This window comes from Lissotriton vulgaris, chromosome 5, assembly GCF_964263255.1.
Source record: "Lissotriton vulgaris chromosome 5, aLisVul1.2, whole genome shotgun sequence".
In the NCBI taxonomy this organism is placed as follows: Eukaryota; Metazoa; Chordata; class Amphibia; order Caudata; family Salamandridae; genus Lissotriton; species Lissotriton vulgaris.
In genome coordinates, this window is record NC_141693.1 from 1,841,794,450 (window position 1) to 1,841,812,772 (window position 18,323).

The window sequence follows — 18,323 nt, forward strand, 5'->3', positions numbered from 1 at the left end:
GAAAGGCTGTCCGCTTTCTAACAAGAGGTGCTGGGACTGAATAAATGACATGAATTGATATTGTAGCTTTATAGTGACATCAGATAGAGATTTATAGGAATAAGCCTTAACACCCTAGCGGAAAGACTGGGATGAAACAATATGAGCATTAATATGCCAATGATATGCTATAAGAATTAATGAGGGATATGCTGTGTCCAGCGGGTGTCAGCGCCTGCACACCCGCGGGTATTAGTGCGCTTTAGAAATCCTATTTTCATTTCACTATAATTCTAGCAATAAGTTTTGAGATTGGCAAACTGTTAGGCTGTAACCTTCCTTAGGGATGTTTTGAGATTGGACAATGATGCGATCAGGACATCCTATTTACCTCCATTAAGACTGGGCGATGGCGAGGCCTTGAACATAACTGATATGTATTATGACCGGATGAGCAATAAATACAGAACTTAAACGATGTTACATGAGGAGAGATGAGAGACATGATAGAACACCTCCCCCACCCCATCCAAGTGAAATAAAAGAGGATTTGCGAAGGCTTAAGCTAATTTAACATAACCATGAAAGGATTGGAGTTCTCTATTGTAGAGAAGGACCAGTTCCAGCGTAAACCACATGGAAAACACTGACTTCTACGTCTAAAGGTACATTGTAACACAAGCCATGGGAATTACAACTTTCTAATTTCCAGGAGGGAACAGTTTTCTGGTGCTGTGGTTACAAATGTCCATCAAAAGTGTCTTAAGCACTGTTTGGGAAAGGATGGAAGCAAGTCTCAAAATGTATATTCCTAGACAATGATTCTTGGGACTTTTGAGCTGTGACACTGGAAAGTTAATTGATTTCTGCTTTCCGCACCCATATCAACTCAGTTTTGTCCTCTCATTGAAAAGAAAAAACTGCCACTCAACTAGACCCTTTTGCTAAGGAGGAACACCTACTCTACAGATAAACTACCTGCTGCTGCCCCTGGATCCGCATGTACTCCATTCTCTGCTTAATGTGCTTGCTCTTGTCAGGACTGCCTTGCTGTTGAACAGCCTTCAGTCTTGATGCTGCTGGGTTCACCATCTTCATCGCTGGTATAGATACGCCACCACTCTATCAGGGAAAAAAGGAAACTGTTAGAAACTGAATTTGAAAACATGTTTTCAATCTGTAATTCTTGGTGTAGGTTGCAATAGACTTGTGTCAGGTATGGAAGATGGTACTGCTATCCCCAGTTGTGCCAGAGTGTGTGTAAAAACATCTCATCACTGTATACATGTCACATTCTATTGACAATCTGCCCGTCCTTGTGGCAGTACAGATACACTGGATTACACTGGCTATGCTCTGATGCCATATGTTCAGACAGAAGAGAATAGGGCTTTGTTTGTGTATGCCACTCTTTAGGGAATAGAATGTTGGTGGCAATATTTAGAAACCTGCTGAGAAGAGTAATATATACTAATGTGTCTAATTAGGAGTGTCAATCTTTAGAACCGTGAGAAAATGAATGCTGGCTTTTAGAGTCACAGGATAATAAATGATGGTCTTTAGAAACATTTACTGAGGGTTGGCAATCTTTAGGATCATTTAGTTATAGCAATGCTGTCTGATTACAAGTAGCAGTCAAAGATTGTGTGCAGTGATGGTGGTCTGTAAACCTATCTGATCATGTGTGGTGGTCTTTCAACTGATCTGATTATAGGTGAAGGACGTAACTGGTGTTATGTCATGAAGAATTTAATGAGCACACAGAAAACAATAACAGGACTAAAGATACTGGGATGTTTTCAAGATATTTTATAGCACACCAAAAGCTCTGCAGCTAGTACCAGCGAAGAAGAAAGAATGAAGGAAGGTGGCAGTCTAGAGAATTAAACGTAAGTGCCAGCCATCAGAGTCATTTAATAATGGGTGGCAAACTTTGGTTGCACCGCTTTATTGGTATCATTGTTTAGAGCCACTTGTTGATGGGTGATAATCAATTAATGAATTTGGCAGCCTTAAGGATAAATTACTATGAGTAATGATATTTTTCAGTATCTGGTTACGATCTTCAGAAGCAAATGATTATGTGTGGTAGCCTTTAGGGCCACATGATAAAAAATGTTGACATATCGAGCTACACATTTATGAGTGGCAACCTTTGTGACTTTTGTATATGAAGGGTTTGGACAAAATATTGATATAAGAATATAAGGAGGCAAAAATATCGGAAAATAAATATTGTGATACATAAATATTGCAATGCACAAATATTGTTACAATAATATAGTTAGTAAAATTCTTTTGAATAATAATGTTGTTACTATCGTTTTCTATAATATAGTGGTTAATATAATGTTTTTTAAATTATTTGAATGTGTTTTAATAGATATATGAATGTTATGTGCTATTATGGTTTATGCAAAGGTTATTTTGTTTAAATATAGATTGCAATTTTAAGTGAATTTGAATTTTTATTATGGTAATTTATAGTTTCATAGCAGGTTGTTGGGTTTATAGGCGGATAGGGTGGGAAGTTAATTATGATTTAATACATTTTATTTAATTATATAATAGATATTTAGTATGCAAATATTATATTGATTCATTGTTGCTATATGTTATTTGCAGGCTGTTATGTTTGTGCGGCCATAGTGTGGGAAGTTAATTAAGAAATAATTAACAATTAATTATTTATTTTCAAATAATTATTGAATTGATTTATTATGTAATTTATGGAATTTATTTATTTTACTTATATATTTCAGTTGTGGGTACTGGGTTTGTAGGGGTCTGGGGTGCTAAGTTAAACAATAATTAATCATTTATTAAACATATTGAAATCATTTTTAAATTCATTTTTAGTTGTGTAAAACAGAAATAATGATTTTTGTTACTGATATTTTAGTTGCAAGATGCTAGGTTTGTAGGGGTTTAGGATGGGAAGTTAATACATCAATTTAAATAATTTTTTTGATTGAATTTGAAATATTTAAATTATGGAACACTTATTTATATTTTAGTTGGGGCTTGTAGGTTTGTAGGGGTCTAGGCTGTTAAGTTAATTATGCAATAAACTTTACAATTAATTATGAATTGTTAATTTTTTTATATTAAATATGTAAATTATGGAATAATATACTTTGGGGCAGGTTACTACGTTTGTAGGAGTAAAGGGTGGGAAGTTCATGAATTAATTATTGAAAAATATTGATTAATTGATAATTATTTGATTGAATAATAATTATGTAAATTGATTAATTTTATTTATTACATATATATATAAAAATGGTAAATTATTATATTAAGAGTTTAATAAGTGTTCTACATTTGAAACATTATTTATATATGTAATGTGTTTGAAGTGAAGTATTTTCCCTATTCTTGTTTAGACTTTTAGAATAGTAAAATAAACTGACATCTTTGCAATTCAACACTTTTCCTACTGTTTTGCTGTTTGGAGTGGGACTAGTAAGTATTACCCCTCTAAAATCCAATGCTTTCCCTACTATTACAGAGATTCAAGTGGGAATAGTAAATTTCACCATCCAAAATCCAGTACTTCTCCTATTGTTGCGCAGACTGGATGGGAATAGTAAATTTTACCCCTGCAGAGTCCAACCCTTTTTGTACTGTTGCAATGACTGGAGAGGGAATTGTAAATTTTACCACTGCAAAAAATCCAAATAAATGTAAATGTATACCCTCTGAAGTTCGACACTTTCCTTACTGTTGTGTTGTTTGCAGTAGTAATAATTAATTCCACCCCTCTGCGGTGCAACGCTTTTCCTACGGTTAAACAGATTGGAGTGGGAATAGTGAATTTTACCCTTCCTACGTCCAACACTTCCACTATAGGTGCACTCTTGGAGTGGTGAATAGTAAAGTTTATCCCTCCAAAATCTAACACTTTTCCTACTGTTGCACAGACTGGAGTGGCAATAGTACATTATACCCCTCCGAAATCCAATACTTTAACTAGCATTGCATAAGTGAAGTGGGAATAATATATTTAATATTCTTAGACTTCAAACGTTTTCAAACTGCTAGTTACAGTTTATAGAATTGTTTTATTTTTTAATAATGTACAATATTTGTTTAGTTTTACATTGATTTTAATGTTCATAGTATTTTTGGGCAATGTGTTTTTTTGGATTTTCATTTTTTATTTGTTTACATTAGCTAATTATTTTTTCTTAGTCACTTTTTTATGGTTTGTGTATGTACGTTATAATATATATATATAACAAAGGTTGCCCTGTTGGAGATGCCACACAAAGGCACCACCGGCAGCAGCAATCCAGGCTTTCAACGCAGCATCCCCTGCAATGCCAAACGCGTTTCAAGCAGCTTCCTGCCCTTGATCACTGGCTTACTACGGATAACAGGAGGCTTGGTTAAAGCACATGCTTTATTCAATTTCCAGATCCCGCCCCCGTGGGTGTAGGCAATGGAGCATGATGGTAGTTGAAGTTCAAATGCTATAAAACCTCAAGTGCATTTTACCCAAGTGTGTTTCTCTGAAAATCCGTATCACAATTTTTCGCCCCAAAGGACGGAAAGAAATATGGAAACCGCTGTTTTGCTGCCAATATTTACCAGCTCGATTCTGACACCACTCATAATTCCAGGCAGCATGAATCCGCATCAACAGCAGCGGGGCATCTCCGCGAATGGACCAGACGCAGATTGCTGGGCAGGGGAAGCTATGTGGAAAGCCTGGATTGCTGCTGCCGGTGATGCCTGTGTGTTTAAACTCCCCCTCCCAGAGTGTGGCATCTCCAACAGGGCAACCTTTTGTTTGATGGAATATGCAGCTTATTTAAATAAATAAAGTAACCCAATTGATAACAATATTTATTTTACATTATATTAATGTTAATTATATTTAAAATGTATTGGAGCGAAAATATGTATCGATATATATTTTCCTATCATTAAATAAATAAAAAAATAGTGTAAAATAAATATTTTTTATTAAATATATATATATATACTTTCATAGTAATAAATGTAAAATATAAACGAAATAAAAATGTAAAAGAAATATTTGTATTAGGTTACACTAAACACACACACATAATATATATAAACATGTATATATGTGTTTGTGTGTTTATATAAGTATATGTTTAACCCCTTGAATGCCCATGGAAGTCCCCAGCAGTGAGGGCGAATTCCATGCGTGCGCAATTCGGAATGCCCCTGGCCGTCCGACGCGCACGTCCACCGTGACGTAGGACGGCCGGTTAAATATAGTATTAAATATTAGTAGAATATATTTATTTTACATATTAAAATTATATATTAAAATATTTAACATTTACTCCTATAAACTATTTATGTTAAAAACAAATCGCTATGTTTGGACTCTATTGTGGTAAACGATATTTTTCACAATATTTTTGTCAAGATATGGTTTACCACAATACTGTGCAAGTGATATTGTTTATCAGTGATGTGCCTAAAGGATCTTTGATTAAAGGTGTTTGGTTTCAGCATCATGTCATTATGAACATACGTTTTTAGAATGATTTCAATATGCAAGGCATCCTTGTATAGTGTGATTTTTTATGGGTAGTTGTCTGAGGTGGCGAAGTGAGCTAAAAATCGATGATGTATTCAACCCAGATCTGTGACTGGTGGCGAGTGTCTGAAAAGTTATAGTGCTCATCCATCTTCTCCTTGTGTTTGCTTTGTTCGCCTTAAGTTGGCAGGGCATGCCCAGACATTGGTCCCTTGCTCACTTTGCTACTGGTTTCAAGCTGGCCTGGCTGATGAAGGGCGTTACCCCGAAACCGGCCCCAGGATGCTTGTTTTCGGTTCAGGGAAGACCTGGCTTGGTAGTTCAGGCTGGACTGTTCCCATGAGGCAAAGGGTCAAGACTGATTTGCCTATAGCTGGGTCTGAACTCAGGTGGCAAAGTGAGCTCAAAAACGATGATGAATTCAATGCAGATCTGTGAATGGGGGTGAGTGTCTGAAAAGTTTCAGCGCTCCATACATCATCTTGAGTTTGCTTTGTTCGCCCTAAGTTGGCAGGGTATGCCCAGACATTGGTCCCTTGCTTACTTTGCCATTGGTTTCAAGCTGGCCTGGCTGAGGAGGGGTGTTACCCCGAAACCGGTCCCAGGATGCTTGTTTCCTGTTCAGGGAAGACCTGGCTTGGCAGTTTGGCTTTGATTTTTCCCATGAGGCACAGGGTCAAGACTGATTTGCATCTAGCTGGGTCTGAACTGAGGTGGCAAACTGAGCTAAAGAACGATGATGGATTCAACCCAGATCTGTGACTGGGGGTGAGTGTCTGAAAAGTTTCAGTGCTCCATTCATCTTCTCCTTGTGTTTGCTTTGTTCGCCCTAAGATGCTTAGTTGTCTTTATGGCCACCTTATCAAAGGTGTTGGCCTTCGAGATTCTCTGATTAGGTCTAGTGTTTTTAGAAGAATAAGTACTTGTAGATATACATTTAAAGGAGCATATAATAATGGAAGGTGATCTCTAGAGCCATCTAATTAAGGTTGGTGGTCTACAATGCCATCTATTTAAGAGTATTGTTATTGTTATATGTACTTCTAAAGTGCAACACTCATCCAACAAGGATATCACGGCGCTGAAATTGAGCAGTAAACCATGGGCAATTACCAGAGACCACTGTTTATTCTAATATAGGAAATAATGCAGTTTTTAATTTTTTCTTAAAGGTGGGGTAACAGTCCGTAAGTCAGAGTACCAGAGTACCAGCATTTAAGAGAATTTCATTATGAATGTCAACCTCCACAATTCTGTGGCTAATGGTCGTCGAAGCCCACTATAGGTAGCTATCTTATTATTTTGCAGTTGAAGTTTTTAGGTCTATCTGGTTGTGGGTGGTGGCCTTTGGGACTCTGAATTGTGCGTTGGAGCATTTAGACATACATGGTATGGGCTTTAAAGGAAATCAGATTGTGGGTGGAGCTCTTTAGGGTCATTTCATTGTGAGTAGCAGTTTTCCGAACCACCAAATTGCAGGTGGTGGTAGCCTTTAGGAAGATATGGTTGTAGGTGGTGGCCTGTAGGAAGAGTCGATTGTGTGGAATGGCTTTTAGCTACACCCTATTTTGGGTGGGGGTCTATAGCATAGTTATGGGAAGGGATCTTTGAAACATTTGAATGAATGTAACCATGTTTTTGAACATCTAATTAACCCCATGGCTGCTAAGGCAATTCCCCTCCTGTGCTGGGATTTGCTATATTTCATTGTTTTATGACGAGCTGGGCTCGTCATCAGTGTACGAGGAGGCTACACCATGACGAGCCCAGCTCGTCATCAGCTTGGAAGGGGTTAATCATGGGACGGGATCTTCTCTTTTGTGGATGCTTTTTGAAGTTAAGAGACTCAGAAAATCTATTTTAAACTAGGTAGTCTAAACCTTAATCTTCATCATGGATGGCTTTGAAGTATATGCAATAAGCATCTAAGATATCTTTTTATATAAGCATAGGTGCCTCCAAGGTATCTGTTTACATGCTTTTAAATTATCAACTGCATAGGGACCTTTTGTAGCATCTATACTAGCCTAAGGCTTTTTAGCCACCCGAAGAAGCAGATTTCTGAAGTACGGATGGCTTCACATATGGGGATTTTTACGAAAACAGTGCAACTTTCACCATTAACAATACACCCAATTCTTTGGTTAAACCAGCAGATTTAACTTACTAGTGAATTACAATTCTGACTCAAGCAAGTTTACAGCTCACTGATCCACTGGAAAATAAAAAACAGCAACGCTACAGCAGGAAAACAAACACAATTCTCCTCACCCTCCATTTGAGATATGAAAGATTAAATGAAGAATAAAGACCAGAGGAACAATAGGCACTAGACACTTTTAAGGAGTTGACAGACTAAGAAATGTTTATTAAAGTACAGTTTGATATACAAGAGCAAGAAAGACAAGAGAAAGCATGTCCACTGTATGCTAAGAGAGTCATGGTTGCCATCCTGGTGCTGCTATGACAGAGACTTCCTCCATCCGCATCGGAGAAACTACCGGAGCAGAGATGGGTGGGAAAAGATGGCCCATTGTTTGAAATGGAGACTTTAAGATTATGTCAAACAAAGCCTTCAGATCTCAGATCTACACTGGAGACCTTTAATTTCCAGTAGCAAACAAACCTGCTGTGAGGCCCTGGCCAATGTGTATCAATGTTCCTTGTTCTGCTTTTATATGCTCTTGTCCACAGCATTGTTTAGGATCTGATGAAAGGCTAGAGAATAACAAATAGTTCACAAAATAAATATCAAATATTTGGACGATTTCATGTTGTGTTCACATTGATGCTGACTCTGAACAAAGAGCTCTCTGCAAGTATTTGCAAGATTTATGTAATCTAGGCACACTTCCTTTCCAAAGAGTGTCTCTGCACATAATACGTTGTTGCGCAATGCATCACAATGAAAACCCTGTGAACTGCATTTCAGAACCTCATCATTTACAGGAGTTATGAGACTTCCAGATAATAGGGCAGTGTCGTGTAGCTATGGTACAATGAAGTAAGCTATTATTTGGAAAGAATTAAGGATTCTAAAATAGAAGATTAAGAAAATTGTTCTATAATTCCATTTCCGCAGGGAAGGATTTTAAAGCATCAGAATCAGGTGAGGATCTCATGCTGGCAAAACATATACAATAAAAGCAAGGAATAAAACAGCCAATGGGTGTTTCACCATGATACACAGCATCAATGCTCTTATTAAAGAGGAAGTGCAGTGAACTTTACAAAGAGGATACTCAGTTACAACTGGACTGACTGAATAAATAATTTAAACCTGGATCTAAGGAGAAGAATTCTCTGAGAGAAAAAAGTGGAGTTGTAGGTGAGAGTTAAAGGACAGGAAAAGGTAAGAGTGGAAAAACACCTGGCAAGCAGAGATATTAGGCTTGGGTAGAAGCGGTGGCTTTGTCTTTACAGAAGACATCATCTTCGAGCTGTTGAAGATCTCTTGTTGGGTCTTCAGAGGAAGAAGCTTGCTCGACACCCTTCTGTTTTCAGACACATTCTGAGCCTCTGAATCTCCAACGTCAGGGGTCAATGTGCCCACCAGCTGAGTGCCTTGATACTTGAGAGAAGATACATAGTCAGGCAAGTGGTATTCACTTATTTCACTAAGTGTGAGTTCAAGGGCCCGGATAGTATCTTCAAGACTATCAAGCCTTTTATATGTGGTGCCTAGTTGACTACTAGCTGCTGTTGTGCAGGGTTCAGATGTTGTCCTCAGTTCTGAGAATACCTCTTTAACCTCCTCTGCGAGAGTCAATTTGTAGGTTTCATTTTTCTGCAAAAGCTTATCTTGTTCAGTGAGGACATTTATCATCTTCCTGGAGGAGACTACTTCGGACTGGATAGCTTGTGATAAAGTGTTGTACAATACTTTTGAGACCCGTAATCTGCATGGCTTAGGCACAAAGATCTTTGGGTCTTTTCCTTGAAATGTTCTTGGTTTTGGCACTGGCTGTTTGTGGTTTGGAGACCCAGCAATGTCTTCTAGACCATCCCCTCTTGTTGGTTTCAAATAACCACCATCTACGTTTGCACAAGCAGAATGGTCCTCTTTCATGTTCACAATATGGGTTTCAGAAAGTCGACCATCCACCTCGCTATGAAACTCTGCTGATGGCCTACATTCTTGATCCACTTCGAGGACAGATAACAGAACTTTGTTGGCAATAGTGAGCTCCAGGGGTTCTTCAAAAATAAGCAGGAGGGGTTTGTTGTCCAAATGCACAAGAAGTTCTTGACTTCTAATTTCAGCGCTATCCAGCCCCCGCGTTAGATCAATGTTTAAAATGGAAACATTTTGCTCTTCTGTTCTTAACTCCTGAACCTCCTTCCTTGACAGTGCCTGAATCATGGTCATTGTGATGATGAATGCTACAATGCCACTGATGGGGCTGTCAACCTTATTTTGTATTGATAAACCATCAACATTCTGCTCAGATTCCGCCATATACTGAACTGAGGGATGACATTCTCTGTCTGTTGATGACTCCTTGCAGAGGCTGGGTAGGGGTGATGATCCATGCATGTCATAATGAAAACATATCTCATTTTCATAACTACCTATGTTTTTTGACTCAAGGTACAACTGTTGAGAGTTTTTACTTTGGGATGTGATATTTTTTAGCTCAGAACCTGAACGTGGGTTGGCAGACATTTCTTCCTTCGGACCTTTTTGCTCTGGCTTTTGTACGCAGACAAGGCTGCCTTGACCACTGATTAACTCAATGTCTGGCTCACTGGGTGATACCTGGTCGGAAACACATTCAGTTAACACAATCTGAGGGAGACAAAACGTTCCTCTGTGCTGAGATTGTAAGGAATCCAAATCCTAAGCAAAAAATAATAAAAAACAGGCATTAGTAGAACTGGAGACTGAATGTTTAACTTCTAAAATCTATAATGAATTATGCTGTCAATGTGTAAGATGAACTTCGGAATCCAAATAATTTTAAACGGAGAGATGTGATAGGATAATTTTTAGTAGGCAGTACATCTTAGAAAACTGAGGCTATAAACCTGAGATATACTCGTGCCGAATCTATCAGGAGCTCACAGAGTATCCCAGATAAGATATTATTAAATTTCAGAAAGAACAGTTGCAATCTTACAGAAAATGGAAACATTGCATACCTGTAACATTGGTTCTCCATCAATGATGATTGCACAAACTTTGAAATACCAGGTTGAATAACAAACTTGGTGCCAGGTAGGGATTAGGGATTAATATATTTACATGCCTAACTGCCTCATGATGTACTTATACTACAGAGGTGTTTTGATAGCAGGTATAAAAATGCAATCCTGAATTTATATTAGATACCTTTTTTGCTGCACATTATAGAAGAGAACTTTATTGTTGGAGGTGGAACATGATTGGTTAAATAAATTAGCAAGCAAGAACAGAGTGCATTGGACACTGATGAGTTGCCCTTTAAAACTAAAGTGATTCCAGTGAGTTGAGTTACTTGAACACACGGTGAACAATCAGTGACACTGCAACTATGTGTGAATAAACTGCTCACTGACTCCTTATAGCTCTTTCATAAATTTCTGTCAGTGGAATAGTACATTTAAAATAGTCACTGTGACTAAATTGAATGGCTTCCAGTAAATGAATGCTCCCTTCCTTCCAGACTCCTTTAGTTCTCAGAATGTAATGGGCCCAACGTGAATCTGAAGATTTGAGGGCAGAGAGAGAAGGTGGGCAGGCGTTAAAAGAAACTACATATAAATCTGAACCAATGAAGTCAGAATGCAATATACAGAAATATCTTCTAACATAATTATTGTTTCCTAAATGCTGTTCTGTTTATAAAAATATTATCCCATTGGGTGTAGATGTTCTATTGTTAATTCCAATGGGGAAAACTTCTGTCTCATATTTATGTAAGACAATATTCTGAAGATTATATTTTGGTATCATACCTAACCAACGGTACCGAAGGTACATAAACTTTTCCTTCCAATGGATACTTTCCTCTCTAAAGATACATTATCTTTAAAAGTTTCCGTAGAGATACTGATAACATTTATTGGATGGAAGAGTGTGGAATAAACAAATAATATGATAAGCTACATGATCTTCTGGAAAAAAAAGTCCCATCTTTAGTCTACAAATCTAGACACGTATATTAAAAACATGGCACTTACTTAGAACTAGAGTCCTCCAGCTCTGGTACAATGTGCATGAATTTCTCCCTGTCGTTAGGTTGGGAATCCATGGCAATACATTTTAAAACAACATTGTTAACAAATAATAATTTAATGTTCCTTATTAAATGTCACAAGTGCTGAAGTGGAGACGCTTTTAGCGCCACTCAGCTTTCTGTAGGCAACCAAGGAAAATTAAGTAAGAGCCTCATAATAAGGGGAGGACTTAGGGTTACTCATGAATGTGTGAAAGATACGAAAACTTGAGAAATATAGTTGCAAATAAATTATCTTTTCCAGCACTGGATCTCTCACATATTCATGTTTAAATTATGAGTTTATGACGCACGAAGCAGTACTTGCAATTTAAAAAAAAACAATTGTGGAATAATATCCCCTTACTTACTCATGTTACACAGCACTGCCTGTGGACTAACTGTCTCTGATCTTCTATGGAAATTCAACTGCGTTTCCAAAGGAATGTGTTGCCCTTCATATTATATATTCTCTTCCATATCGTGAGTTTACTTGTGTAGGCCTTAACAACAAGTTACTTACCTTCGGTAACGCATTATCTGGTAAAGACAATATCTAGCTGCAGATTCCTTACCTTAGAATTTCCCAGGCATCAGACTGGATCTGGAACATTTTGTGTGAGCAATGCCCTAGCACGCCGTCGGGTGACTTTGTTTGGGTACTGGTGGCATTATTGGCGCCGGAAGTGACATCGCAGTCACCTATATAGGCACTCCAAGGGGCGAAGATGTCAGTTTATTTCCACGACTTTCCACACCAGAACTGCAGAGTCGTGAAGTAAACTGACTAGTGTGTGTCCAAACTAGGGCCCTGAAAGGGAAACAACCCTGGCCCTCGAAAGTGCCCGAAGAGCGTGGAGGCGTGGGTGGGTTTGTAAGGAATCTGCAGCTACATATTGTCTCTACTAGATAATGCGTTACTGAAGGTAAGTAACTTGTACATCTGATAGAGACTTCTACCTGCAGATTCCTTACCGTTGATTAGATACCAAAGCCATACCATCCTGGTGGTGGGCTGCATACAAATTGATTACACTAGGAAGGTCTGCAAGACAGAACAGGTGAAAATTCCCATCCCTGAAGACCCGACAGGCAGTAGTGTTTGACATACATGCGCAGGGACGTGCATGTTGCTGTCTTACAGATGTCTAGGACTGGAACACCACACGCTAATGCAGTGGTTGCAGCTTTTCCGCTGGTGGAATAGGCTTGCAGCTCTCAGGAGGCTGCTTTTTAGCCAGGGCACAGCAGACCTTGATGGAGAGAAATACCCCGCGCGAAATGGTCCGTTTCTCATCTGCCCAGCCTTTTTTAGCTCCTACATAGCCCACAAAGAGTTGGTCGTCCACCCGGAACACTTTTGTGAGATCTAGGTAGAACGACTATGCTCTTTTTGGGTCCCGACGGAGTCGCTCCTCCTCTTTAGAGGGATGTTGAGGAGCATTATCCGGGGGCCGGGTGACAGGTTCTCTCAAATGGAATGGGGTTACCATCTTAGGTGGGAATACTGTAAGTTAGGGAGAGTTGTATAACAGCCTGCAGCTCACTCACCCACCCACCTGGCAGATGTTACTGCCACTAGAAAAGCTGTCTTGATGGCAAGCAGCCTGAGGAGACAAATAATAAGCGGTTCAAAGGGAGCACACATGCGATAAGTGAGAACCAGGTTCAGATCCCACTGAGGCATTATGAAGGGCAAAGGGGGAAACACATTCAAGCCATTTCAGAAATCTATGTACAATAAGGGACTTAAATAAAGAGGATTAGTCAAGCAGATTTCAGGAAAGCGGACAGAGCAGAGAGAGAACCCTTGAGAGTGCCCAGAGCAGAGCCTTGTTTGACAAGGGCAAGAATGTAGAGAAGAATACCAGAAAGAGAGGGTCAATATACTTAGCAGTACAATTTTTACACATTTTTGCCAACGACCGGTGTATACCGCCTTGGTGGAGTGCGCCTGGCTGCCAATGTAACTTTACAGACTTCGGGAGGAAGGTCAAAAGCTACCAACTGTTGCCGCTCAATCTCCACGCAAGGAGGCAGAGAGTTGAAAGGTACGGGTGAAACACCCTTCCCTGCTGCTGCGACAGAAGATTCCCCCATAGGGGCAGCCTGATCGGATGATGGATGCTCATTTGAAGACACTTGGATACCAAACTCTCCGATCCCATTGCGGAGCCAAAAGAATGACTTGGGCTCGGTCAATCTTGATCTTCTTGAGAACTTTGGGCAGAAGTGGTATGGGTGGAAAAGCATACAGGAGGGTTGAGTTCCACTCAAGACAAAATGCATCTCTGAGCAATAGCCACCTTAGAATCTCCAACGTGCAATACTGCTGAGATTGCATGTTCTCTTCAGAGGTGAAAAGACCCAACCAAGGATCTCCCATTCCTTGTGCCACCTCCGAATGGACGTAAATAGATAATGGGTAACCCAATTGACCCTTGTAGGTATGGGCAGTGAACAATTCAGAGTAGGGAAAAGCTACAAGGGATTTAGTTTGTTTACTGAGTTAAATTAATTTGATGGCATCAGTCAATAAAGTTAGTTCAAAAGAATCTAACTAGAATATATCCATAGGGTAACAATTATTTTCAATGGGGAAAACACTCAATGTCAGAGACAAGAGGAAACAAGAAGCACACGGAAAAAGAATTATATCTGAAAAGGTATTTATATTGATTTGATCAAAAGATTATTTCATGGGGAATCAAAAACAAATAAATAAATATATATGAGCAAAGCAAGTTATGAACAGATGTATGCGTGGGTCAACAAATCAGTACATAACAATTCATCAACTCCTTTCTTTAGAACAGTGTCACAAAGTCATTTCATGGACAAAGGTATACTCTTGAAGCGATGTTTAGCTTAGGAGATGATGCTTTGGTCGACGTTTTGGTCTTGAGTGCTGTTGTCTATAAGACCATCAGGGCTATTATTTATGCACAATGGTTGCCCCTTTGCAGTGTGGCAAGAAGTAATTAGGCCAGAGGAACAATGATAGGACTACGATACCGCACGTGTGTATGCTGAAATGGGTATCTTATATCAGGGCGTCTGAGATATAATCGGTTGGTCCAGTAAATGAAACCTCAAGTATCGCCAATTTATTGCTTAACAATATTCAGACAGCGCTTTGGGAAGATAAATCATCAAAGTCAGCATGAGCCGGAGTATATCCCTTGTAGCTTTTCCCTACTCTGAATTGAATACCTCCGAATGGAGGCACCACTCGTGATCCACTAGGCATGGACTTCTGAGTTTGTCTGCCCTAGCATTCAGAGAACCTGCCAGGTGATGAACCCACTAGGGTTAGGCCCTGTTGTTCCAACCATGTCCAGAGACACAGGGCCTCTTGACAAAGGGTACACAACCCCAGCCTGCCCTGCTTGTTGCAGTACCACATGGTGGCAGTGTTGCCCGTGAACACTTGCATTAACTTCCCCTTGACAAAGGGCAGAAATGCTTTCAATGCTAGTCAGATCACCCTGAGATCCAGCAGGTTGATGTGGAGTCCGGATTCCTCTGGAGACCGGAGTTCTTGGATCTCCACCTCTCCCAGATGGTCACCCCATCGCAGGAGTGACGTATCTGCCACTACCGTTAAGTCTGGTTGGGGGAGGGAGAGGAGTCTGCCTTTGACTCAATTGCAGTTTGTAAGCCACCACTGCAGACTAATTGCAGTTTCATCTGAGATCAGGACCATGTCGGAGAATTCCCCTGATGCTGAGCCCACTGGAAATGTAGTATGCCCACTGGAAATGCTATATGACATGATTTACCAACAGGATACAGGAGGCCATGAGGATCAGTAGCCTCAGAGTTATTCTCACCAAAATCTAAGACAGAGGCTGAAACATAGGTATCATAACTTGAATATCCTGGACTCGCTGCTCAGGAGCATAAGCCTGAAACTGCGCTGTGTCCAGAACAGCCTCGATGAAAGGAAGCGTCTGAAAAGGAGTCAGGTGTAACTTCGGCCCGTTGATAGTGAACCCTAGTAAATGAGGATGGTCCGCCAAAGCCTGGAGGTGGGAGACGACAGTCTGCGGCGGGGCCGCCTTCACCAGCCAGTCTTCGAAGTAGGGGAAAACTGAAAACCCTAACCTACGCAGATGAGCTGCGACCATCGCCATCCCCTTAACGAACACCCGAGGGGTGCTGGTAAAGCTAAAGGGTAGCAAGATGAACTGAAAGTGCTTGTGGCATACCTTGAACCGCAGGCAACGCCTGTAGACAGGCAGGCATGGTATGTAAAAATAGGCATGCTGCAAGTCCAGCGCTTCCAACAAGTCTTCTTGGTCTAGGGCAGACAAGACCCGAGCCAAAGTGAGAATCCTGAATTTCTCCTTTCTGAGGAAGAGATTGACGGTTCAGAGACCCTTGTTCTTTTTGGGTATCAGAAAGTAGCAGGAATAACAAAGACTGCCTATTTCTGATATTGGAACCCTTTCTGTAGCCCCCTTGGGCAGGAGAGCTGTAACTTCCTCTCAGACCAAGATCTCCACCAGCTGTTCTTAAGATTGCGGTTAAGGGGCGGGGGTAGATTATAAAGGGAGGTAATAACCCCTCTGAATGATCTGCAAGACATTTGTCCGATGTTATGGACTTCCAGTGGAGGGGATGAAGTTGGATTCTTCCTCCAAATGGACACCCATGGTCTTGCAGAACCAAACTAGGAGAACTTAGAGGCTGCAACTGCCAAGGTGTTGGTGGCAGATGACTTCTGGCTAACATTCCCATGGGATCAGAATGCACCATGTCCTCAGACAACTTGTGAAGCCTGCGCAGGAAGGGGGCCGGGATATCGTTGGGGTGGTGGCATGCCCCTTCCGAAGCCACAAGTGGGGCAAAATGCAGACTGGGGCAAGGTGTCACTGAGACGTCCAAGGACTTAGCATAGCCCCCAAATCCCTAAAGCACTCCAGAGCGGAGTCTGCCTTCTCTCCAAAGAGACAACTCCCAACAAGGAGCATGTCCATGAGAAAGCCTGGCCATCCTCTGAAAAGTCAGATGTTCTCAGCCAGGCATGGCTCCGTAAGGCCACGTTGATGAAACCGCTTGGCCTACCGAGTCAATCATATCCAGATCACACTTAACGGTGACCATTGCTGCCTCTCTCCCATCTTTCACTGCTGTGGAGAGGATGACCTGAGCCTCCTCCAGGACCTGCAGCAGCATTTCCCAGAAAGTCTGGGAGTAATGGCCCAAAAGGCATGTGGTGCTCACCGACCACAATGCCGGGCCAGCAGTAGAAAACATCTACCCAATTGTGTCCAGCCACTTGGATTTCCTGTTCAGGGAGCGGCAGGGAACACGCCATGGGAAGTCGAGGCTTGCACTACCATGCTCTCAGGGGTGGGGTGTTGCCTGAGGAAACAAGCATCACCAGGGGCCGGGTGATGGCGGTGGGCAATTGTCCTGTTTTCAGGAGCCCCTGTGCTAGGCTAGGACCAAGTTCCATAGAAGGACATCAGTCAGTGCTTCATTTAGGGCATTAGGGGTTTGGATGAGGAAGCCCCAGGCTGAAGCACGTCAGTCAAGCGGTTAGCCTTGGCTACCAAGAAGTTCAAGGTCAAGAATCTCTGCTGCCCTCTTCACCACCATTGCATAAGACACTCCCTCCTCCATTGCCAAGGTAGGTGAAGAGAGCATTCCAGTATCTAGAGAGGGGTCCAGTCCACTGGCCTCTCCTAGTTTCTCATTCAAGTCAAAAGTCTCACTAGGGGTGTACAACTGGTGTTCTAAAGGGTCCAGTGACCTCTCTGACTTTCTCAATGCCTGTGTGGTCCACAAAACGCTCAGGCAATGACCTAGAGCCACTGGGTTCTGTCGGCACCGGAATCTGTGTCGAATAATGCTGTTCTGACTCAGTCACTGGGAATAAGAACAGGACTGGCGCCGGGAGTATCGTCGTCGGTAACGACACCGGAAAAGGTTGCATTGGCACAACTAGCTCTGATCCGAAATCGGAACCATGAGATCTCACCGGAGAAGAGGCTGGAGACATTGGGGCGGAACCTGATGTGCCCTCCTTTGACCCAGTGGTGCCTGAAGGCGCTCCGGAGGAGTCGGCCTTCTCAGATACGCCAATTTATTGCTTAACAATATTCAGACAGCGCTTTGGGAAGATAAATCATCAAAGTCAGCATGAGCCGGAGTATATCCCTTGTAGCTTTTCCCTACTCTGAATTGAATACCTCCGAATGGAGGCACCACTCGTGATCCACTAGGCATGGACTTCTGAGTTTGTCTGCCCTAGCATTCAGAGAACCTGCCAGGTGATGAACCCACTAGGGTTAGGCCCTGTTGTTCCAAACATGTCCAGAGACACAGGGCCTCTTGACAAAGGGTACACAACCCCAGCCTGCCCTGCTTGTTGCAGTACCACATGGTGGCAGTGTTGCCCGTGAACACTTGCATTAACTTCCCCTTGACAAAGGGCAGAAATGCTTTCAATGCTAGTCAGATCACCCTGAGATCCAGCAGGTTGATGTGGAGTCCGGATTCCTCTGGAGACCGGAGTTCTTGGATCTCCACCTCTCTCAGATGGTCACCCCATCGCAGGAGTGACGTATCTGCCACTACCGTTAAGTCTGGTTGGGGGAGGGAGAGGAGTCTGCCTT

The 18,323-nt window shown here is 41.3% G+C and overlaps 1 protein-coding gene across 1 annotated transcript in view; it reads right to left on the reverse strand.

Annotated features, from left to right (window-relative positions):
- The window catches only part of SRCIN1 (SRC kinase signaling inhibitor 1), a 922,972-nt gene that overhangs the window by 23,245 nt on the left and 881,404 nt on the right, over positions 1-18,323 (reverse strand). Inside the window, exons 19-20 of the mRNA XM_086924314.1 lie at positions 8,871-10,340; positions 958-1,101 (exon numbers count right to left, since the gene is read on the reverse strand). Coding sequence (XP_086780440.1) covers positions 958-1,101; positions 8,871-10,340 — 1,614 coding nt within the window. The remainder of the gene's footprint in view (positions 1-957; positions 1,102-8,870; positions 10,341-18,323) is intronic.